The following is a 23,972-nucleotide window of genomic DNA, read 5'->3' as shown; positions in this document are numbered from 1 at the left end:
ATTTGATAAATCAATACCACTCTCATATCTGTACGATAAATATCAGCTAAGCAGAAAGACTTGGAAGCAATAGGGAACACAGCTAGTAATGCTCTGTCTCTATCTAAAAGGTCAGTAATGTACAAAATAATATGTACCATCACCACCTCTAAAGCTTGTTGGTTAAATCCATAAATAAACAAAGTGTTATATAGTTTCCTTTCCTTTCTGGAAGTCCTGCATCCAGGCTAAAATAAGCCTGTGATACTGTAGCTGTTTGACTGCTAAACAGGCTAGGTTAAGCTATTTGCTATGCAGAGCAGTAGGAAAACAAAGAACTATAGCTCTTTAAATTTCAGCACCACGATGTGTTTGTATACAGGTTTTTACATTCCCTCCTGAACCAAAGTAAATAAGCTAACTGTTTCCTATGCAGGCTTTTCGCTAAGCTAAACAGCTACTAGAAATAGATTCATAACGAGGTAGAGGCAAACAGTTAACTAGCTGTATCTCTATCCAAAAGGGCAGTAATGTAAAAATAATACCAGCCACCACCACAGTCTGTTTGTTAAATCCATAAAAAAAATCAAAGTGTGATTAGGTTTCTTTCCTTCCTGCACCAAAGCCTGGCTATTTGTTTATCTGCTAAACAGGCTTTAGGCAAAGCTAAATTAAGTTAAGCAGCTGTTAGCAATAGCTTCATATTTACTATGCAGAGCAGTAGGAAAACAAAGAACTGTAGATCTATAAATTTCATCACCATGATATACAGTAGGTCTATAAATTATGCATTTGTATACAGGTCTTACGTTCCCTCCTTACCAAAGTTAATAAGCTAGCTGTTTCCTATGCAGGATTGTAGCTAAGCTAAACAGCTACTAGTAATAGCTTCATAACCAGGTAGAGGGAAACAGCTAGCTAGCTCTACCCAAAAGGTCAGAAATGTAAAAAATAATATGAGCCACCTCTACAGCTTGGTTTTCTTTCCTTCCTGCACCAAAGCCTGGCTAGCTGTTTCTGCTAAACAGGCTTTAGACATGTTTGTGTACAGGTTTGATTCATAACAGGAGAACCAAAATAAATAAGCTAGCTGTTTTCTATGCAGGCTGCTTGCTAAGCTAAACAAAGCTACAGCTAAACACAGCTACTACTAGTTTCGTTTCCAGGCGGAGGCAAACAAGTAGTAGCTGTGTAAATAAAGTTCACAAGTGGAGTTTACTCATGTTTTTGAGACTAAATAGTATCATCTCCCATATTCATTTCCCTTTTTTTCTGATGGGGGTTTTATTTTTCTCAACTGTTTCTGATCGGCTACTATACTCTTGTAATATGATAAAGCAATGATTCTGTCTGAAAGCATATCTTAGGCCTTTTATTAGAAGAAGTGAGCTCATTTGTTTGGTTGCTGGGAAGACGATAACTCTTAGGTCATTTTGAAGCTCCTGCTACTACTACGTGCTAGCTTAGCTTAGCATCATTAAAATAAATTGTACTGTCATCTTTTTTTGCATTACTCATGCTCGCTACTAGTCTTTGCTGAGGTCTCTGCAAGAGTTTTGTTCCATGTTTTATTGAATTGGTTTTGACTTTCACTTTTATCTGCTGGTGTGGCCTTTTGACCCCGAAGAACAGGACCCGTTTACACAGTGTTTGTAAAGGTGTACTACAAAGTGACAGACTCAAACTTGAAATAATCTCTCTCACACATGTACAAATCCAGGGTTTTAAAGAAGGCTAGAAGGTCAAGTGTTGTTCACCCCAGACATCGTATGGCCGATGAATTTAGGCCACAGATACAGAACCAACAGACTTAAGAATTCTTTCATTGTTCTTTCTGTCATTGCTGCCCATTATTATGGCTCCTTGGCTTTGGCTTATTATGGCTTTGAACTTTGACTAGCCCAAAATGTTGACGTGTTCTGTTAAATACATACATAGAGCTTTCCTTTTCTGAATATAGATTCTTAATTTACAGTTAAGGTCATTGATGAGGTGTGAACGTGATGAATGGAGGTTGCTCTGCTGCTCCTTTAAGTGCGGTGTGATGTTTTTTTTCCAGTGCCAGTGACTGGGCTGCTCTCCAGGGACATTAAACAACACGAGACGCCCACACGTGTCACACGTTCAATCCTTTTTGGAGGACGCCTTTGGTTGAAACGAGGTGAAAATTAACAGTAAAAAAAAACCCAGAAAACTGCTCCTTTGACTGAAGGAATGCAAATAATCTGGTGTGACACATCTATTTGGTGTCAGATTGCTTCACAGGGAGATGGAGCGAGTGTGAAGCTGCTGTGGGAGGCTTTGGTCTGGGTCGACACCAGGTAGCCGGTCGTCTGTTACCAGTACAATCACTGCAGGACTGACTCATTTGCAATCGCTGCTTTGCCTGCGAGTGACTCGACTGTATCAATTAAACATCCACCGAAGGCAGTACACACACACACACACACACAACGAGCGATCCAGATTAAATATTTATCGGGGGAAGATGTTGGTCGGGATCCTATGGAGCCTGAACACTCGATTATTCCGGTGCACGTCAGGGCCACTGGCTTCACCTCGGCTGCAGCAGGCAGGCTGGGGTGGCTTTAGGACACGGACTGTGCAAACACATTTCAATGTGCTGATGCTCGCTTGCCTTTTTCCTTTTCTTTATTTATTCTTAAAATTCTCTCTCTGTATGCGTGTGTGTGTCGTCTCAGCAACGCTGTGACTCACCAAAGGAGGGGAAAAAGGAACAGAGTAGTAGAGCACGAAGCCGAGGGAGTTTGAGAAATGAATCAGGGCCTGTAGCCAGAGGTTTCCACCACTGCTACAAACATCAAGTCACATCCAGGGTTATTTTTAGCCTCCCCGCCGCCTTCGTCAGAGCGGAGGAGAGCAGAAAACCCCCCTCGGAGGAGGCCGAGTGGGAGGGTGCAGTGTGTTTAGGCAGGGAAGAGAGGCAGGTGTGATCACCTGATTGTGTGGAGGGGGACGTGGCTGCGGTTTAAATCCACCTGGACTCGTCTTCTGAGCCTTAAAAGCTGCTTGGGGAGGATTTTAATGGCAGAAATTATGATTTTTGGTTAATTGTTTTGCTGTATATGCATGTGGCACAGCTGTGGTCTTTCAGTTGGCAGCTCTGAGGACAACCTGGAAGTAAAAATATACCCAATGGACACCAGGGGGTGACACTACTGATTGCAAAAGGTTTTGTACAAAAACAAGACTTCATTTTGTGGTTTGCGAACACGGATAGAGATTTTTTTCAACATCTTTTTGAACATCTTTTTCAACATTTTATGGACCAAACACGTCATAAAATTATCGATTATGAAAGAATTCTGTTAGTTGCAGCCCTAATGAGGAGAAAATGCACCAAAAAAAGCATGGCTGTTGCTTAAAAACCTTACAATCACCAAATCACAAATCCTAAGGTTTTAAAAAGGGAGGATGGATTTTGACATCACTGCCAGTTCAAAAGACTTCACCCCAACTTGTTCCTGGCAATGAATCCATGAGTATTACATCTATATAATGTGCTATGTGAATGGGTGAATGGTCAAACCAGTATATGAAAAGTAAAATAAACTTTTTTTTTTTACCTGAACTCAGGAGCGAGGTTGTGTTTCAGGCCATAGAACGCAGCCGATAAGGTCAAAAGCCACCGAGGAACAAAATTCCCATTCTCACACTCCAGGTACGGCGCAGACCACTTCACGTGCGTCTTGTCTGGGATGAAACTCTCTCCTCTCTTCAGAGAATTGTCCACGGACGCAAAGTCCTGGCTCAGCACCCTCTTATGGAAGTTGGGCTTCTTCCTGTCCTTCACCTCGTGGTACCACTCCGTGTCTGCGGTGCGGTTGTGCAGGTAGTGCTGCGCCACGCTGGACAGGTCCTGGAGGACGATCTCTCCGCCCGCTCTGGTAGCCTGGAGGAGCAGCAGCGACGGCCCGGTCGCGGACGAACCCGGGTGGAAAGTGACCACCGCCCGGTGGATCTTGTCGTCCCCCTCCAGGATGCTCCTCACCAGGGCATGGTACCACTCGATGTCTCGGCGCAGACTCTGCTCCCTGGACCTGTTGGTCTGCAGGATCATGTTGAGGAAGTTTGTCGCGTGCAGCACCGTGTCCAGCACGCTGCTCATGGAGCGATGCGGGGCGACGTGTGACCTTCCCCGCAGAGAGGTGAGCTCGTACCTGCGCGAGCAGTTCGCGTGCCTCAGGGTGCTCGAGTCCCCCGTGTGCAGGAAAGCCGTGACCACCCGCGGGAGGCTCTCCTCGATTTTCTGCGCCACCGTCTCCCCGGCAGGAGGAGGAGGAGGCGGAGGAGGAGGATGAGGCGCACGGAGATGCGCCAGCTGCCGACGGTGCGTCTGAGCGCCGTAAATCGCCTCCCGTGCTCCGACATCCTCCCAGCCTCCGTGTTCGTGGTTTGATCCGAGCACAAAGCCCACATGCAGCAGAAGCGACAGCCGGAAAACAGCCATGTCTCCCCGCAGAGCGCGTCCACGCCACAGATGTTCGCCGCGCGGCGGAATTACGAACAGTGTCGTCGCGCTAAAAGGAAAAAAAAAATATCAGAAATAAATAAAAGAGAAAAAAAAGAAGAAAGAAAGAAGCTAAAGCATCGCTTCACCACTTGTAGGAAATTCTCTTAAAGCTCCGCGCGCGTGAGGAGGAGACGAAGAAGCAAAAGGAGGCAGAAAAACGACAGGAACTCCCTTCTTCTTCTTCCTCTCCTCTCTCCTCCGCGTCAAATCCCTTCTTCTTCTTTACTGATGCCTCATACAGCAGCTTGTTGATGTTGAGTATCCGCTTGCAGCTGTTTCCCCCCACCTCTCTCTCTCTCTCTCTCTCTCTCTCTCTCTCTCTCTCTCTCTCTGTGTGTGTGTGTGTAGGATCCACTGACTGAATCAAACAGACAGAGAGAGAGAGAGAGCGAGAGAGAGAGAGAGAGAGAGAGAGAGAGGGAGGGACAATTATCTGCGATTATTATATTTATTTAGATATGTATATATTTTTTTTTTCTCACCCTTGGCTTTCAAACGCAAACTCCGCCCTCTTCCGACCAAAACCAGTATTAAGTACAGGTCCATAAAAGCCACACATACACACACACGTGCGCGCGCACACACACACGCACACACACACACACACACACACACACTCCTGTAGCTTCTTGTTCTCGTGACAGTCTCCGCGCAGAGGTGATGTGGAGCTGTCCAGTGCTGAAACACTAAGACACATGAAGGAGCTGTCCAGCGCTGAAACTGACACTGTCATTTTCTCTGTGACAATGCGACATTATTATGAACAGTAATGAAATTGTTTGTGCTCAGCTTTACAGTGTAGTATGATGGGGTAAATATGTAGCGAATAAAGTTATAGCATAAAATGTGTGTGTATGTGTGTGGGTATATATATATGTATACAATGCAAAAATAATACATATACATATTGTAAATAAAGTAAAACACATGTTCCCTTTTCAGTATAGAGATTTGTACATCTTTACAGGAGTGACATAGAATTCACTTGATTTCATAACCATTACATCTGTTAAAAAATGTACATAAAATCAGAAATTATTCCATCAGTCTGAAGTCAGAAGAGTGGCAGGTTTTCATAGTAGCACATTAACGTCCAAGGTAGGATTATAAAGAAATATGTAACATATTGATACACATATCTGTGTATCACAGCAGAAAGACAAGACGTAACACACACACACACACAGAGAAATGGATAAGTGGGAGAAATACAACTGAAAACTAAAGAAAGACACGTTATAAAATAATAATAATTGTCATTGTTTCACACAATCAAGTGAATTGTCAGAGGAACAATCGTCACTGTAACTGAAAATGAACTAAAATCTCAGCGAACACAGTTTTGATGTCATTATAATACACTTCTTTTCCTCTCTCTCCCTCTCTCTCTCTCTCTCTCTCTCTCTCTCTTTCTCTCCTGAGTGTAGGAGTCTGTCACTTCACGCTGTGTGGGCTGCAGAGGCTTCTCGTTTCTGGAAGTAGGCTGAGGAAAGACAGGCGTGACCGAGGGTGACAGAAGCGGGAGACATGGACCATCGGGGACGCTGGAACTACAAGACCTGCTTGGATTTCCTGGCCAACATGTACATACATGTGCCACAGAAATATCTTCATGCACACAGAAGCCTCCAAAAAAACGACTCTCAACACTGTAGTATTTGTTTTATTAATGCTATAAGAGTCTTGATACAGCTGTCAGGAGCAGCCAACGGACACATCAGCATGCAGACTAGAGAAGCCGGGGTTTGAACGTGCACACCCGTCCGATTGAATGATGACCCACTGTACCACTGAGCCACAGCCATCTTTAGTCACCAGCTATTATCAAATATGAACACCCGCTAGTTGATGTTAGTGGGCCTGGTCTGGTTTCTTTAAAGCTGCAGTTTGTAACTTTTAATGATTGTTTTTGTTGTTGTTGATGTTGATGATGTCATTATTCTGCCTCTGTTTTGGTCGTCGTGAGCACAAACTCAGACTTAAAAGACAAATGCACTCAATTAAAAGCTGCCACTATTTGTCAAAGTGAGCAGTCCTCCGCTCTTTCAACGACACAAATAATGAGACACAGACGCAGAAGGACGATGTCAGTGAAGTGACAAATCTCACAATTATTTTCCTCTAGAGTGGTGGAAATTTAGAGCCCAAACAAAGAAGAAGGAGTTCAGGAGAATCTGCAAAAGTTTTGTATTGTAAATGCCCTCATGGATGTCACCTTCCAATCAAACCTTAAATCTTCCCTTAGGAAACAACAGTTTTAGCTTCAATGTAAAGCAACAAGCCTTTTATTTCATTAATAAGGGTAATATTTGCCAAATTATAACTCACCCATTATTTTTTGCTTGTTGGAATACACTTAAAGGGCCAGTACAACCCATAAAATGTACATTTTAACTTGCCAAAAAGTGATCCCAGCTCCTACCTTGTAACCTAAAGGTTTTTTTCTGCCTCAAAATCATTTAATTTCATTAATGAGGGTAATATTTGGCAAATTATAAGCCACCCATTCCCTTTTTGCTTGTTGGAATACACTTAAAGGGCCAGTACAACCCATAAAATGTACGTCTCTACTTGCCAAAAAGTGATCCCAGCTCCTACCTTGTGACCTATTTTTTACTAGGTTTTTACCTAAAGTGTAGAAAACATTGTAGGGACATTTATATGTATATACTGTGTATGTATATATATGTGTGTGTGTGTGTGTGTATATATATATGAAATTAAGCTTCTTGAACTATTGTTATTTTTATTTAAATGCCTTCATGGATGTCACCCTCCAATAAAACCTTAAATCTAATAGAAGACATTAAAGGAAAGGACAATAGCCTTCGTAGGGAAAGAACAGTGAGTCCAGAAGAGAGGACGCTGAACTTGTCCACCCACACTGTGTCCCTTACATTGTCCATCAGGTATAAAGACTGCTGCATCACTGTACGTACACGAAGCCTCTTTAAACTGCAGCCACCGTGTTTGTGTCGTGATCGTTATATTTAACCTGCATGTGTGTGTTTGTATGTGTGTGTGTGTCACAGACCTGGCCTGCAGTCAGGGGAATCACTCACTGTGTGACAGTCACTGATCACTTCTTACCTTGGGCAAGATCTCACCGAGAAGGTGATCGCACGCACACAGGCGTGAGAGACGAGGAATGAGAGTGAAGCCGTCGTCTGTGCCGTGACTTTCAATCTCTTCCTGTGTGGATTTCAGAGGTTTCAGAGGTGTGGTCTGACTACGACGACAAAGAGGGAATAGAGTTGAATAGAGGAATGAGAGTATTATCGCAGCAGGGAGTGTAAAGATACAGAAGTCTGTCTTTAATCCTTTAAGCAAATAAACTGCTACTTTTTTTTTACTACAACTGCTGCCACATTTGGTGAGTTTTGTCACTTAGGCAAATCCAAAAAAATTATTTAAATGTCTTAAAGTAAAAAAGAAATACAAATTTTAACTCATGAATTGAGGCAGCAGTGGATTAGAACCTATTGTGTACTGTGGCGTAAAATGGCTATTATTTTCTATGGACTCTGGTGTGGGGGAGAGGAAAGTTCATAAAGTGACAGAAACAAGTAAAAAAACAGCATTTTCTTAAGATAGACTTAAACGTGCAAAGATTTATTATTAGGTGAGCCTTTTGTTTTTGTTGAGCTGCTACTCTCTGCTCCTCCTTGTGTCCCAGCTGGCAGACTACAGCTTTTATATATTTTAGGTCCAGCCTATAACTATACTAACTATATGTCTGTACCTCATAAAACTCTACTTCAAAACACATCCCTTTAATGTCATATTTTATGATAATACTGTTTATTTTTCATAAGAAAATGCTGCTTTTTTTACTTGTTTCTGTCACTTTATGAACTTTCCTCTCCCACCAGACTCTATCGAAAATAAAAGCGATTTTAGAGCACAGTACACAGGAGCTTTCGATCCACTGCTGCCTCAATTAATGAGTTAAAATGTGTCATTTTTTTGACTTTAAGACATTTGAATCATTTATTTGGATTTGCCTACGTGACACAAACTCACCAAATGTGGTAGCCTTAGACCAGAAACTCATGTTCCCCATTGAGCTTAAAATGCCAATTTTCTCCAGGCAGAAAATTGGCATTTTCTGCCTGGAGAAAATGCCATAAACATTACATACATACAGTGGACACTGTATAGAGCAGAGGTGTCAAATTCGTGGCCTGCAGGCCATATGTGGCCCCCTCGTCGATTTTAAGGGGGCCCACCACTTGTTTCCATAGACCATATTTTTAATAAAGAGTTATTCTCTACATTTTTGTAATTTAGATAGATAGATAGATAGATAGATAGATAGATAGATAGATAGATAGATAAAGAATTAAGGAGAGAGTGTGAGATGCTCTTCTTTCCTCTTCCTCCCAGAGAGTCGGCCTTTTTTTCCCGGCAGTTAACCCCTGTCAGTCTGCTGTCAATCCCCCCTCCAGTCCTCTGAGACAAAGCTCATAACTCATTTCACACATATCCATCACGGTGGGCCATTGATTTTTCATTCGCCAAGAGAGAAATGGATTCTCTTTCCTTCATCACAGAGAGAGGAGGAGGAGGAGGAGACAGTCGTCGTGCAGGAGCCTGATGATGAAGGCATCAGTTAAACGTAATCTGTTCTCCTTGAATCGAATCCTCTCCGTCGTCTTCTTCGTTTATCAGATGTATCGAGATGTAAATGAGCTCAAACCTGTGCTCCAGTTACTCTCGCCTTGTGATGGCGAGCTCATGTTTGCACCTTCATGAGCTCTTCTTTTTATTTTCTCCTCCTCTCCTCTTCCACACACTTCGCAGACGTCGTCGTCGGGGCATAAATCAACGTCTAAGGTAATTAGCTGCGAAGCCTCGGGGTGAAACGGCGATGTTGCGATGTGTTGGCTGATTGTTGTGTGCACAAAAACAAAAAAACATTGAGCATGTAGAAAAGAGGAAACTATGTAATAATAACAAAAAAAAACACAGTGTTGTCACATTAGATTACATGTTTTTCCTCCACTCTACCTCATTTTATGGCTTAATTAGAAGTCAGGGGAGGTCATGACCTCAGGGGTGGTTTGTTCCACAATCACTCATTATCTGCTCGTGAACATAATCTGGTGAAAATTAGGATAGATTATCTCAAAAAGAGTTGCCTCGCTTGTTTTCTTGGACAAAATGAAGCCATTTTAGACAGTTTAGGTTTTCAGGTACGTCAAACTGGGAGAAAAACCCAAATGAAAGTCATCACCCTTGACCTTGACTTCGACCCCAATTTATTAATTTCTAGTGTTTTTAGTCCTGTCTTCCCTGTGAATGCTCTTAAATGCAATGTTTATTGTAATATATTATATTTAAACCTGCTGCTTTGTACAGCTGTTATATTATATATATTCTCTATTATTATAATTTTTTTCTGTAGACTATTTTGCAATAAAAAGCAGTTTTGTACTTGCCAAAAAGTGATTCAAGCTCCTACCAAGTGACCTAAAGTTTGCCTCAAAATCACTTGATTTCATTAAGCAGGGTAATATTTGGCAAAATATATTCACACATTCCCTTTTGCCTGTTGAAATAATCTTGAAGGTCCAGTACAACCCATAAAATGTACATTTCCACCTGCCAAAAAGTGAGCGCAGCCCTGCACTTGTGACCTAAAAGTTTTTACTTCCTCAAAATCACTTGATTTCATTAATGAGGGTAATATTTGGCAGATTATACTCAACCCATTCATTTTTGTTTGTTGTAATACACTTGAAGGGCCAGTACAACCCATAAAATGTACATTTCCACCTGCCAAAAAGTGAGCACAGCTCTGACCTAAAGGTTTTTTTTTTGCCTCAAAATCACTTGATTTCATTGACGAGTAATATTGATCAAATTATAGCTCACCCATTCCTTTTTGCTAAATGGAATACACTTAAAGGGCTAGTACTACCAATAAAATGTTGTTTTGCATTTGCCAAAAAGTAATTTCAGCTCCTTCCTTGTAACTTAAAGGTTGTTTCTGCCTCAAAATTACTTGATTTCATTAAGGAGGGTCATATTTGGCAGATTATACCTCACCCAGTTATTTTTACCTGTTGGAATACACTTAAAGGTCCAGTACAACCCATTCAATGTACATTTCCACTTGCCAAAAAGTGATATCATTTTTAATCTGTCTATTTAATTTTTAATTTTTAACTTTTTCAGGTATACACATGGAGAGAACATGCAAACTCCACACAGAAAGGCCCTGGTTTTATTTTATACAGTGTTACCACATTTGTCAAAGCTAAGCTACGTTTTTACCAAATAATTTGGTATTTGACAGACAAATAAGGGCAGAAAAGAATCACAAGACTGTGTTCTGAACCCCCAAATCAAGCCAGTTCACCGGATTCTCTTCCCCCCCCCAAACTCCTCTGATGCGTTAATTTCCTCCTCTCACCTTTTCCATCTCCCTCCTCTATAGAGGAGAAGTTTCCATTAAGTCACAGATTCACATTAAAGAGGTGGGAACAGGCTGGTACCTGCAATTATCCCTGCTCATCCAGCCATGGTGCTGAGCAACAGCTGGCTCACTCTCACTCCTTCCTTCACCTCACCTCACACACACAGGCCTCCCCCCCCCGCAGACACTTACCCACCCATTCCTCACATTCACCTGCCAAGCAGCTTGATTAATAAGGGCAGCGTTCACATTGAACCGAACCACAGACGCAGAGGAGAAGACGAGAGACGAAGGCGGAACACGAAGATCTATGTGACCACGTACGGCGTCGTATATTCACACGTGTGTCAAAATGAAAGAGATCGGTCGTCGCAGCGGTGTGAAAAAATGTGCTCTGACAAATTGAATCAAGGTCAAACGGACGACTGTAAAAAAGGACAACGTGAACAGCACAAGTCTTCATTTATCTCGATGTCCCTCCCTCCTCTCTGTGTTTGCCAAAAGTAAAATCAGAGCTCAGGTCTTTGATTCTGTCGAAATAAACAAACAAACAAAACAAATACTGGCAGGCAAACAAAGCAGACGTAAACGTTGCTATGTTGTTCAGGAAAACCTGCCAGTTTCAAACTGTTAGAGTTCACTGTGTACACTAAACACGGAAACATCTAGCCATGTATCGCAGAACCAGTCATACTGAATATGTCTGACCCTTACAGCGCCCCCTAGTGCTTTTCATGAGTCTGGAAACCTGAGATATTCTGACATCTTCATCAAGTTCCACCGAATACCCTGAAATTTGATGGGAGGATGTTATAGCCAAAGACAAACAAAAAAGTCAATCAGAACCATGGCCTCAACTAAACAGGAAGTCGACCATTTCTGATTTTGGCGTCCATTTTGGCGAATTGCACCCTATGTAAACGAACAATCTCATCTGAGTGCGTTTATGTTATCGATTGGTTTCACGGATTCAAAAGGGTGTGGCCATGGCAACCATCGGAAATTTGGCAAATTTCAACCATTCGCCACAAAACAGGAAGTTCCCCATAACTTTATACATTGACTGATCGCCTCGAAATATCATACGTGACACAAGAGACCGACCCTGAACGCGTCTACGGACACAAACTTGACCCAGGAAGTCGGCCATTTTCAGTTTAGCCATGAAACAGAAAACGCCTTGGCTTCACGTCTACCGATCTGCTCAAAACTTCATATGTGAGACCTACAGTAGTCTACCTGTTTGTTTTTATGGTATCCCAGGACACAACATCTATCTATTTATGAAAACAGCCACTGAAGAGACGAGTTGTCTGATATATAACCTGGTTTCTTTACTGTATATCTATGGGTTTATGAACAGCACAGCTTCCTGATCGAGAGAAGATCTGTTGATAATAATATTGACATTCAGGCAGCATAATTACAGAAAACTGACACCACGTGAGGTCGTGTGAGTAGAGAGGGACCGCCTCTTTGTGGAAATCTAGCTCCTGATTGGATCAGGAGTTGCAGGACACTGGGTAGTTTCTCCCGGATTTACTGTCAGGACTCTCACACTTTCACCGTCAGCAGCTTTAAGCTTCGAGGTCAGTGAAGAAATCATTTTCATAGTTTGGTCGAAGATGACGTCAGTCGTTTCCAATGAAGCCACAGCCCCAAAACAACCCTCCAACCTGAACCCCTGTCCACACACACACACCCCAAAATAATACTTACATGTGTTTATATGCAAAAATCAGAAACATGTTGTTTTACATTTAACCTCTTTCTGCTCTTTCTGTTTAGTATATCTCTCTTTTACGCTCCTATAATTCCCTCCTTTTAACTTTTATATTCTGTAGTGAGTTTTATATCTGAAACTTTCTCGTTTCTGTCACTATTTGTACCATTTATGCTGCTGATCTGGACCAGGACTCTCTGGAAGAAGAGATCTTGTATCTCAGCAGGACCTTCCTGGCTAAATAAAGGATAAATTAAAATAAATACATGGACTCAAAACAGTCCTGTGCTTCCACAAAATCAAAACCAAGGTAACTCTTGATTTACCAGTGAGTCTTTGGTACTTTTTGGGACGTTTCTCAGACGTGATGTGTTGCTAAACTTAAACGTCGAGGCCACATGGTTGTGTGGTGGCTAGCATAGTTGTCTCACAGCAAGGTCACCAGTTCAGATTCCACTTGGAACACGGGCCATATGTGTGTCAGTTTCCCCACAGCAGAGCCACGGAGAGACAGAGATCCAGATCTGAGGGCATGTGAGCAAAGTGCTCTGTCAAATTTGGCCCGACTTTCCATCCATTTCCACAACTGCAGTCATAAGCAGATCCTGGAGATCTATGAAACACGTCCTCCTCTCTGCTGCTGCTGCTGCTGCTGAGGCAGCACCTGGACTTAAATGACTCGACTGACAGCCACAGACACTGGATTCATAACTGGACTCTGCTGTTATGTTTGCGCCGTGACAAATCACCCTCAGGGCCACGGCCACGATGTTTCCTCTGACTGATGACAGTGGGAAACGAAGAAGAGTAACATCCTGAATGTGGGGAAGTCAAGGTTTTTATTACAAATTTCTGGAAGCACAAGCAGGATTTTTATTGTAACTACAGCCGTTGTTTTATCAATTCCTACGGTTGTCGTATACGTTTATCTATAGAACAAGAATAACTGTGGTGATATGAAGGGGTTAAATTGTTAATATACTATTTTAACATGCAGTAAATTGTAAATAACTGCCAGATATTGAGAGTAACTCTTGAAAAATGGGCAAAATCACTTAGTCACAGGACATTTTCTGGCACTTTTATGCTTAAAATAAATAATCCAGACAGACATTTTGAGGTTTATTCTGGAGTTAATGTGTTGTTACCATGTGCTACAGCTAGTGGGCGCTGTTGTGGGTTTCCAGATCATGGATGGACTTTGTACGATGCGACATAAGAACATTACATTTCGCTATTTGCTTTCTAAAAACATAAATTTGTCAGCGATCAAAACAAAAACTTTGAGAATATTTGTTTCTTCTTAATATTTTATTTCTCAGGATTCAAATAAGTCAGAATTTTCAAGATAAAAGTCTGAATTTTTACTTAAATCTCAGATCTCTGGCTTTTTTAATAAATATTAATGTGTCCTTAATCGTTCAACTCTAGTAAATTTGTTTCTAAAAATGTAAATTTGTTTTCACTTTTGTTAATTTTTGTCACAGCACTTTTTTGCATCTGTATTATGTAAAGGCAAGTAACGTAAAGTAACTTTCTTTGCATTCATTTGATTTAAACTCAGTAAACACTGGTAGGAGTTGCTCTCGATTGTAAATAAAGACTGAAAAACTGTTGTAAATTGCGAAATAAAAGAATTTTAAACGTGATAATATGACTAATGTATGTAATATTGTCTATTTTGGCAGCCTTAATGCAAAGGAGAGAAGACCTCAGAAAGTTATGTTTATTTCTATATTTTATTTAAAAAATAATTCCCTTGATGTAGGAAAATACACTTTAATTCACTGTAATTGAAACATCTTTCGCAGCATAACATCTCATGTACGAGACAAAATAAAAACATGTCATAAATGATTCAGTCTCTTCCTGAATTTAAAGGTTAATTTCCACACGCGTGTAACAGCGGAAGCGGCGATCGATGCGCTGACCGTCTGAAATATCTCCGGTTTCACGTTCACATGTATGTGCGGGGTCACCGTGTCCTTCCTTCTGTTGACAGGAGGAAGAGGAGGAGGAGGAAACTTGAGCCACTGCCTCCAAAAAAACATCAACATAAACTCCATTTGTATCACTCGGCTTCAGCTGTAACGAAGCTTTAATTGAAGGAATATAATGACATTTAAAGGTTATTAATCACATTTAGAGCCCAGAAGGAATCGATGAGGAGACAAACTGCTAATGGTCCTGCAGTTCACGCTGACATTTAGAGGAACAGGCGATAGGTAAGTTTCTGTCGCGCTACGAATTTAGCATAAAGACTTTGCGAGTGAGCGAGAAAGTGAATTTAATTGTGTTGTTTTTTTTTTTACCCGTCTGAAAATGTCAAAAGACCAGTTTCACGCTGTAATTCTCCAGAGAACAAATTAAGAAGGTCTTCATTTGGGAACGGTGAGGAGGAAAAGTGTGACACAGGCTCAAGGTTCACTGCACAGTCCGACAGAATCAGGCAATCGTTTGGTTCATTTTCCATTACTATAGCGCCTCCTCAACATGGGCGGAGTCATCACAGCACGGCTGCATGAAACTGCTGCGATGTCGTGGTGTTTTACGCAACACAAACACACAAACTAGTGACTTGTAAAGCAGTTGTTTTGGTTGTAACAATCATTAGAATCAGTCTTTTTTGTCATTATACAACCAAAACTGCACGCTCAGATGGTTCAGGGTCCATCAGAGCTGCTGCGACTGAGCACGTTGCCACGAAAGCACCAACCACCAACCGAATGTGTGTTTTGATGGTTGGAGAAAACCCACACAGACACCGGGAGCAAGAAGGTCCCAGATACCTTCTTGCTGTGAGGCAATGCTAAATCTGCCTTTCTTTGTAAATTAAACCATAATAAAGAGTCATTTTGTGGAAAAATAACCTTCGCATTTTAATGACAGTTACCTTTAACACAGAAGAATTAACTCAATAACTCATAGATATTGATTCTAAACAACAAATGTGTTCCTTTTTAATCTCTAAATTGATTCCATACACTCCATACACAGATATATGGACAGTGAAATATTGGTTAAGGAGACATCACCATCTAGTGGACCACGTCTGCTCACAAATGCTGCATAATCAGTAAGGCTGTAAAGGTGTTTATTGGCCCAAATTGTTAGAGATTTGCATCTCCCTTCCCTCAGAGGACGATTCAATTTGTATCTCGATAAACTGAGAAACAAAGAAAGAGTCCTGCGATGCTGACAGATTTAATCAGTCTTGTGTGAACATTTGTTTGTCATGAAAAGTTGCATACTACAGCTTTAACATGTAACCTTGAGTTGAATTCTAGCCCACTTTCATGAAGCAGTCCTGAATCATGCTCTCCACCTGCTCCACCATCTCACCGTACTCTGCCTGACAAACCGCGTGTCCCCTCCTGCCGCTCTGTCCCAGACTTCTCATCATGTCCGCGTGCGTCTCAGGTCTGGACGTCGCCGAGCGCCCGAGCTTCTGCAGCTGCTCGACTGGATCCTCTGGAACATCCTGGACTTGTAAGGCATTGAACACAGCGGGGGCGAACTTCCCGTAGTGAGCGGTGGAACAGAGCACCACGGGGCACGAGCCGTCCTGCAGCCGGTCTGCCACCACTTTAGCCACGGCCGTGTGTGTGTCCATGACGTAGCCCGTCTGTGTGTGAAGCGTCCGGATTGCGGCCAGGCAGTCGTCTTCCGAGCACCAGCCCGCCAACACTTCCTGCTGTATCCTGCTGAGAAGAGGCTTGGAAATCTGGAAGTGCTGCTCCCGGTCTAAACGCGTGAAGAGTTCCTGGACCAGACGACCGTCCCCGTCTGACACGTGGTGGATGAACCTCTCCAGGTTGGAGGACTTCAGGATGTCTATGGCAGGGGAGTGGGAGGGCTTCAGCGGCCGACCCCGCAGGTCGTACTCACCCGTGGTGATAAAGTCCGTGACGATGCGGTTGTGGTTGGACGCGCAGATGACTTTTCTGATCGGGATTCCCATTCGCTTGGCGTACACGGCGGACATGGCGTTGCCAAAGTTGCCGGTGGGGATGCAGACGTCGACGGGGTCCCCGAACGCGATGACACCGTCTCTGCACAAATCCAAATACGCTGAGGAATGGTACACCACCTGTGGTGAGGTGAGATAAGATAAGATAAGATAAGGTACGGTATGATACGATACGGTAAGACACAATCCGATGCAATACAACAAGGTACGATACAATAAGGTACCACACAATCCAATACAATAAGGTGCGATACGATACAATAAGTTAAGATAAGATTATCCTTTATTCATCTCACGAAAGTCAAAAAGTCACTTTAAGTGACATTTACAAGAAAAGCACCACTTCTAAGCTACCGTACCATGTAAATAAATGTGTACAATGAAAAACAAATTTCTTTTAAATGAGTCACACTCATGGATCATCACGTCACCTGTGGCAACAGCCGGGCCCAGTTGATGGAGTTGGCGGTGCTGAGGACGGTGCCGTACTCCACAGCAAGGTGTCCCGTCAGCCCGGACTCGCCGAACATCCTCTTGATGTTCCTCTGACAGAAGTCAAAGTCCGAGCGGACGCCAACGGCTCGGGCGTTTCCCTCCCCATAGCTCAACATCTGGAGCTTCTGAATCTCACTCACCCCGTACTCCGGGAAAAACACCAGCACGCCCGTCTTGTGTCTGTCGACTCTGTCCAGTCTGCTGAAACCACTCAGCACTGCGCTGCCCGTGTCTCCGGATGTGGCCACCAGGATGAGGTAGTTGCACATCGGAGGGAGGCAGTGGGCAAAAAGTTGGGGCATGAGCTGCAGGGCGAGGTCTTTAAACGAGGCGGTGGGGCCGTGAAAAAGCTCCTGGACGTACTGGTTACTGCTGAGATGTTTCACAGGTGCAACCGCCTCGCTGGCAAAGTTGGACCCGTACGATTTGAACACCATCGTCCTCAAATCCAAAGCGCACACGTCCAACGGGTGGATGCACTTTTCAAGTAAAACTAACGCCCGTTCTGGGTATGACATGTCGGCTAACCTCAGCCACTCACAAGCAGGGATTTTTGGGAGGCCATTTTTGGGAACATAGAGGCCACCGTCTGTGGCCAAACCCTTCACAACAACATCACTGAAGTATGTCTTGTGATCACACAAGGCCACGTCGTCACACCTGGTGGACACGTACGTCTCTGCAGCGTGCGTTTGATGTCTCTCCACGGCCTTCAACACCTTCTCTGCGACGTCCTCCACCGTGTCTCCCGTCCCGCACAGCACGCGCACGTCCAGCCATTTCTCGTAAAACTGCCTCCTGTACTGCAGAATGTCCCGCATGGACATGCCGCCATCTTGCCCCACAATCCTGTTCACCTTCATGCTGTTGAGTCTCTGCATGATGTCCTCGATGTCCACGTCCAGGTAGACGACCAGGCCGCTGTGTCTGACGTGCTGCATCGCCGCAGCGTGGAGTGGGTTAGAGCCGCTCAGAGAAATGACACAGCCGGAGGCGGAGAAGTTACACAGAGCCTGACCTTCCTCTTCAAGGAAACGCTCTCCGCCCACCGATGTTAACTTGGCAGCCACAGGCATCTTCCACGTGGCTTCCAAGACGTCGTCATCTACGTCCACGACTGGCAGACCCAGTCTGTGGGCCACTACCCTGCCCACTGTGGTCTTCCCTGCCCCCGGTGGACCCATGAGCACAATGTTCTTGTCCCCTAGAGAAACCGTCCTGGTGCAGATCCATGATTTAGATGTTGAAAATGGACTAATGTGGAACCTGGCAGCTCTGATCACATGCCAACACACACTCAGTGAAGCCATCAAGGACTTTGGCGACGCAGCTTTGCTTCTGAGAAGAGGAAAATCAGATTAAAGTTGGCAATTGTCAAGCCAAGAACAAATACGTTAGGACTTGTTAAACATTTATGTCTTCAAAATGTGTGATTTATCTATTCATATTGGATTAGATGTAAGAGAATAAATACAACATCAAAACTAGTATTTAAAAATGCTGGGATTGTAGTAGCACTAGTAGTAGTAGTAGCAGCAGTCGTAGTAATAGTAATTTTACAGATTACAGAGTATGTAGACATTAAAAAACTAAAATCAACAGAATAAAATTAAAAATAAAGAATAAATACCACAACATAAATAGTATTAAAAATGCTGGGAGTGTATTAGTAATAGTAGTAGTAATAGTAACAGTAGTAGTAGTAGTAGTAGTAGTAATAGTAGTAGTAGTAGTAGTAGTAATAGTAGTAGCAGCAGGAATAGTAATAGTAGTAGTAGTAGCAGTAGTAGTAGTAACAGGATTAGTAGGAGTAGTAATACTGTAGTTGTAGTAATAGTAGTAGTAGTAGTAGTAATGGTAGCAGGAATAGTAGAAGCAGGGGTAGTAGTAATAATAGTAGTAGTACTAGCAGGAATAGTAGAAGAATTAGTAGTAGTAATAATAGTAGTAGTACTAGCAGGAATAGTAGAAGCAGGAGTAGTAGTAATACTAATAGCATTACTAGTAGTAGTAGTAGTAGTAGTAGCAGCAGCAGCAGTAGTAATAATAGTAGTAGCAGGAGTAGTCGTAGTAATAGTACTAGTAGCAGTCTTTGCACGTGTTTTACAGGGAGACATTTCGTCACAATAAACACTTTAAACGAACAAGACGCTCACGTGAAATTGTGGTTTATCTTATTTCAAACCCGATTATTCATGTTTTGTGGAGAATTTACTAAAAACATGGTTTTGTTTTGACGTGTAAACTAAATCACCACTGACCCACACGCTGCACTGTGATGTCGTCACGAATAACTACGGTCAGCCGAGTAGGACAAAACTGACTATTCTTTCAATGGAAGCGTATGTAGAAGTCATATAAAACACAATATTGTAAAATATAGGTTTAATGTTAATCTTAATATTTTGATGACTGTCAATACATAAAATGCCAAATATAAACCGTTTTCTGTGATATGACTACTACTCAATCGCGAAGCAGGTAACTGCAGAAAGGCATACGGTGAGTTCAAGTACACCTCAGGAGCTCGTAATTCTGGCTTTTCAGCGTCATCGTTCGACTTCACACAGGTTAATATGAAAATTGACTCCAAATTCCTGTAATTAGATGATTTAGCTGTCGCCAAAGACAGTGAAGTTTCTGGTATTTTTCTCGTGAAGGAATATGGTCTTTGCTTTTAATAAAGTGGTTTCACGACTGATTTACGTTTGAGTTCTTTATGAAACCACTTTAACGTCTTTTTATTTGAATATTTAATATTTTCCGAGTTGAAAAAAACGAATTGATAAAAATAAGGTTAAAATAAACGTTGATTTGGTAATAAAGGCAGAATAGAATAGAAAAGAAAAAAATACAAAATACACAATTTGGCATCAAATATTTGCGATGTAGTACTTTACGAGTGTACGTGAATGCAACGTTTAAACCACAGTCGCCTAGCAACCAGCCGGAAGTGTGTCCATCAAACATTTCACACAGGGACCCAAGACAGTTGTGGCTAATATTAGCTCAGCGTGTGGCGCTGTTTTTTTTTTTTTAGTTATTAGCCAAAGTTAATAAGACATAACAGTATTCAAAATATATAACAATATTAATTATAGTTATTGTTAAGTATTTTTCAACATGTCGAACGTTCTGTATCCGAGAGAAAGCGTCTACAATCCTTTAACCAAAACCGAGGTGAACACTGAAAAACCGCCCAGGTACGTTTAACATCTGGAGCTAATCTGGATAACTAGTAAATAAACTAGTTGGTGGTAAGTAGAACTGCTACTATGTCGTCAGCAGACATAGAAAATAAAGACGAGTTAAAGTTATCTAAACTTTAATAAATAGTTTATTTAGCTGCCTTATTTGAGGTTTCACTTTTGTAATTGTATTTTTAAATGTCATATTTTGTCTGAGACTTCTCTTTTGCTCTGTTACAAACATTGTTTTTAATAAATAAAGATGATTGATGATTTTGTCATGAAATTAATCGGTTTTTGATGAATTTTCTTAGAAATCATTTCAAAGGCAAAATTCATTCAACAAAAAAACTGTATATTAATGAAATGTATTGTGGAAAGTGTTGATATTGGTTTATAGTTAGGGGAGAAAAGTAAGGAGATGTTTATTTTCTGTGTCTGCAGGTACTTGTCCAAGTTTAGACCAACAGTTATTCTTGAGAAAAAGGAAAACCAGGATGCAATGAGAACGATGGGACCAGCAAAGGTCGAGGCTCCGTGTCCCGACAAATACCTAAAGAAACATTCAAAAGAGCCCAAACTGCACGAAAGTGAGTATTTTCTGTCTATAATATCTTGAGCAACGATCATGTGTGTGTGTGTGTCTCCAAACTCATTTTGAACGTCCTTCTCAGAGACACAGAGCTCCAAGGGAGTCCGAGACACCTGCAAAGCGAGGAAACCTCCTGTCCCTGCCAAGACGGACATTCCCACCATGGGAATTCAAACCACGAGAGACTTCCTGAAAATGACAAGGACAACGACGCTTGTCCCACTGAAGCCTCAGCCGACGAGTGTGGACTCCAGAAAGGGACACAAGCAGCGTCTGGAGAATTCGGGACTCGTTCCCAAGTACATCAAGAAAAAGGTAATTTATTTTAAACAATTATTTATGGTACAGCATGTAAGAAGGAGGCAGAACATTTCCATGCTCTACACAATCATTGCACACTTGATACGACGACTTGGAACGATAAATAGTACACAGTATAAATGTATTTATGATGCAAAATGATGCAAATAAAAACTTAGAGAAATATCTCATTGTGATTGAATATTGCCGGGTTGGTTTCTTTTCTGCAGGATTACGGAGAAGTGCCCGAGTATCTTCTGCAGCGCAACGAGGAGAAGCAGAGGGCACAGGAAGAGTACGACGACTACGTGAGGGACCAGCAGGAGCAGGGAGCCATGACTCACCTGAGTGACGCTGAGCGACAGACTGTGCTGGAGGTAGAAGTGGAACGAACACATGGCTGCGCAGCAGCAGCAGCAGCTCCTTCCTTCACTTAAAACACACCACATCTGCACTCACAGCTCAGGAAATCCATCACCTCCTCTCATAGCTTTGAAAGTTTAAGAAAATACACAACCTTTTATAGCTTTCAATGGCTTTATAGTATAAGATAAGACTTTATTAATCCCACAATCGGGGAAATTCAGTCGTTACAGCAACATAAAGGCAGTAACAGTGTGAAAAAATATGAATAAAGAGAAATATATATATATGCATATATATGTATATATATATATATATATATATATATATATATATATATATATATATATATATATATATATACACAAACCCTATAACCCTAACCCACAAAATGTGTTATTTAGAATTTTCTTTGTTTCATACTCTTTCTAACTCAAGTGAACACAGATCTACACATTCTAGTTGTTACAACATAAATTCATGGTGTCATTGTTGTATAAATAATAATAAATAAGAACAATAGAGCAAAAACTGCGAAAATATTAGCAACAAAACATTGACAACACGTTGATTGTAGTGACTCTGAAATATCAGGATAAGGAAAATTCCTTTTTCATTCACTGGCCACTTTTTTAGGTACAGAGGACATGGAATCTGAATTTCCTATTTTTCCAGTCACTCCAAAGATTTATTTTGAAATGCCACAAGGGGGAGCCATACATCTTTCCAGTCACGCCATGAACTCTTGATTTCCTCGTGATTTACCTTGTTAAAGTTTCTCTTTTCAATAAATACGTGTCTCTGATAATCTCTGATTATCTCCAAAAAACGCAAGATAGAGTGATTTTTCTGTAATTTAGCCTAATTTTAAGTAAAGTATATTTTTTCCATCAAATATCGCAGTAAAATCATGAATCTTACTCAATTAGGAATGAACATTTTGACAGAAAGCTTCCATATCATGCCTTTACTGCTGAGAACGTTTTTAGACATGAAAGTCTTGAATCCTTGTGCATCATCAGTAGAAGTTTATTCAATTTAACACATTCATGGTTGCACTCCCTGAGACATAAACTCATGTAATCATTCAATAAACAGATTAAAGACCATCTCCCTTTGATTTTTACTCTCCAGGGTTTGAAGAAGAACTGGGACGAGCTTCACCACGACTATCAGAGTCTCTCGTTTGTCATCGACACGATGTCGAAGAAGGCTCACAAGGAGCAACTGGAGGCCGCGATGAAGAAGCTGGAAGAAGACATCGACCTCTTCGAGAGGTTCAAAACCATCTACATCCCCAAACACTAGCACTTTTAATCTCATTCTACCTGATTTGGACCAGAAACCTGATTAGTTCTGAGCATGTGTGACTACTTCCTATCAAAACAGAACAATTCACGGCAGGTTCAGGGTTTTTAAATAAAATCATTTACATTTATTTACATTTTGAGTCTTCATTCTCTTAAAATAAAAACATATTTAATTCGTACACAATGAACTACTGAATCTTTCAACCTGGCTTTCAAAATAAGAGCCACTACTTTTGGTTAACTGTAAATAAAATACACATTTATGTTATTTTTTAGTTCTAGTTAAGTTAGGTTTCCCCAACTGTCGTAATATATTTCGAGTTTCCCGTACAAATCCGGCAGGCAAAGCTCAAAAGTGCCTATTTCCTGTCAAAATATTTCTACATCTTGTCAAGACAATTCATATATATAGAATAATGTCATATTTCTTTTAGTTGTTATTCATACAAAATAAATACATGTAAGGAGTTAATTTCATTACATTTATTTATTTGTTTAAATGACAGGTTAACAACCAAAAGTGTCATAAAGCAAACAATGGCGGTAACGAGAAGAAGCTGCACTTTCACACGTGTGTGCAACAAATCTGGGACTATTGCAAAAACATGGTGGCCCAAAATGGCAATTCATCCAACGAAGTGGATGTTTTTTTGATTTAAAAATAATAAAATAATAATTTTACTTTCAGTTTCTGCCAAATGTGAATGATTACTACTAATTTTTTCACACTGGGCCTTTCATGAGATAAATTAAGTGTAATAATATTGAAATATGAAGGACAAGAAGTTCATATTTGATGTTTAATATGTAGTTTTCCTCTGGATCATGAAAATACATAACCACTTTCTCAAAAACATCAGCATTTTCCAAGAATATTGGAAATTTACTGGAACTAACAGCGTCCTATTCCTTCTGTTATTTTATAAAAATTTAACTTGAATCTATTTCATTCAGTCTAAATAAAAGCGATCCAAATATTTGTTGTTGCTTTGTTTTGTCGTATGTGTGTGTGGATGTATGTGTGTGTGTGTGTGTGTGTGTGTGTGCGTGTGTGCATGTGATGCAGCAGCATCACATGCAGCTGATTATCCTTGTAA

At 41.4% G+C, this 23,972-nt stretch overlaps 4 protein-coding genes across 6 annotated transcripts in view; 2 read left to right on the top strand and 2 right to left on the bottom strand.

Annotated features, from left to right (window-relative positions):
- Positions 1-4,821, bottom strand: part of gpr158a (G protein-coupled receptor 158a) — a 74,581-nt gene extending 69,760 nt beyond the window's left edge. Inside the window, exon 1 of one of the 2 annotated variants that reach the window (XM_058646870.1) lies at positions 3,567-4,821. In XM_058646870.1, coding sequence (XP_058502853.1) covers positions 3,567-4,450 — 884 coding nt within the window. In that variant the 5' untranslated portion in view covers positions 4,451-4,821. The remainder of the gene's footprint in view (positions 1-3,566) is intronic. The other variant, XM_058646877.1, reaches the window with a different exon arrangement.
- The window catches only part of apodb (apolipoprotein Db), a 313,363-nt gene that overhangs the window by 178,337 nt on the left and 111,054 nt on the right, over positions 1-23,972 (top strand). The gene's annotated exons all lie outside the window — the stretch shown is intronic.
- On the bottom strand, positions 15,846-19,450 carry LOC131470852 (threonine synthase-like 1). 2 transcript variants are annotated; one of them, XM_058646892.1, is made up of 3 exons: positions 19,384-19,450; positions 17,059-18,460; positions 15,846-16,747 (listed from the first exon to the last, which is right to left on the bottom strand). In XM_058646892.1, the coding sequence occupies exons 2-3, from the start codon at positions 18,430-18,432 to the stop codon at positions 15,941-15,943; spliced, it is 2,181 nt and encodes a 726-aa protein (XP_058502875.1). In that variant the 5' UTR covers positions 18,433-18,460; positions 19,384-19,450; the 3' UTR covers positions 15,846-15,940. The 2 variants fall into 2 exon arrangements, with proteins under 2 accessions (XP_058502875.1, XP_058502868.1); XM_058646885.1 differs by having other exon boundaries at positions 19,279-19,406.
- Positions 20,107-23,806, top strand: enkur (enkurin, TRPC channel interacting protein). Its single transcript, XM_058646939.1, has 5 exons — positions 20,107-20,325; positions 20,755-20,900; positions 20,985-21,217; positions 21,433-21,579; positions 22,700-23,806. Exons 1-5 carry the CDS (start codon positions 20,246-20,248, stop codon positions 22,871-22,873), a joined length of 780 nt encoding a protein of 259 aa, XP_058502922.1. The 5' UTR covers positions 20,107-20,245; the 3' UTR covers positions 22,874-23,806.

Source organism: Solea solea, chromosome 1, assembly GCF_958295425.1.
Source record: "Solea solea chromosome 1, fSolSol10.1, whole genome shotgun sequence".
NCBI classification, from domain to species: domain Eukaryota; kingdom Metazoa; phylum Chordata; class Actinopteri; order Pleuronectiformes; family Soleidae; genus Solea; species Solea solea.
Note: the sequence above shows the minus strand (reverse complement) of the source record. Positions and strands in the feature narration are given on the sequence as shown.

What these genes read in the sequence shown, in the direction of transcription:
- LOC131470852 (XM_058646892.1), bottom strand. Translation starts at nt 18,432, where the DNA reads ATGGCTTCACTGAGTGTGTGTTGGCATGTGATCAGAGCTGCCAGGTTC. An exon ending in GGGCCCGGCTGTTGCCACAG is followed by an intron (nt 16,748 to 17,058) that starts GTGACGTGATGA and finishes ACCTCACCACAG; the next exon opens with GTGGTGTACCATTCCTCAGC.
- enkur (XM_058646939.1), top strand. Translation starts at nt 20,246, where the DNA reads ATGTCGAACGTTCTGTATCCGAGAGAAAGCGTCTACAATCCTTTAACC. An exon ending in AACACTGAAAAACCGCCCAG is followed by an intron (nt 20,326 to 20,754) that starts GTACGTTTAACA and finishes CTGTGTCTGCAG; the next exon opens with GTACTTGTCCAAGTTTAGAC. An exon ending in AGAGCCCAAACTGCACGAAA is followed by an intron (nt 20,901 to 20,984) that starts GTGAGTATTTTC and finishes CGTCCTTCTCAG; the next exon opens with AGACACAGAGCTCCAAGGGA.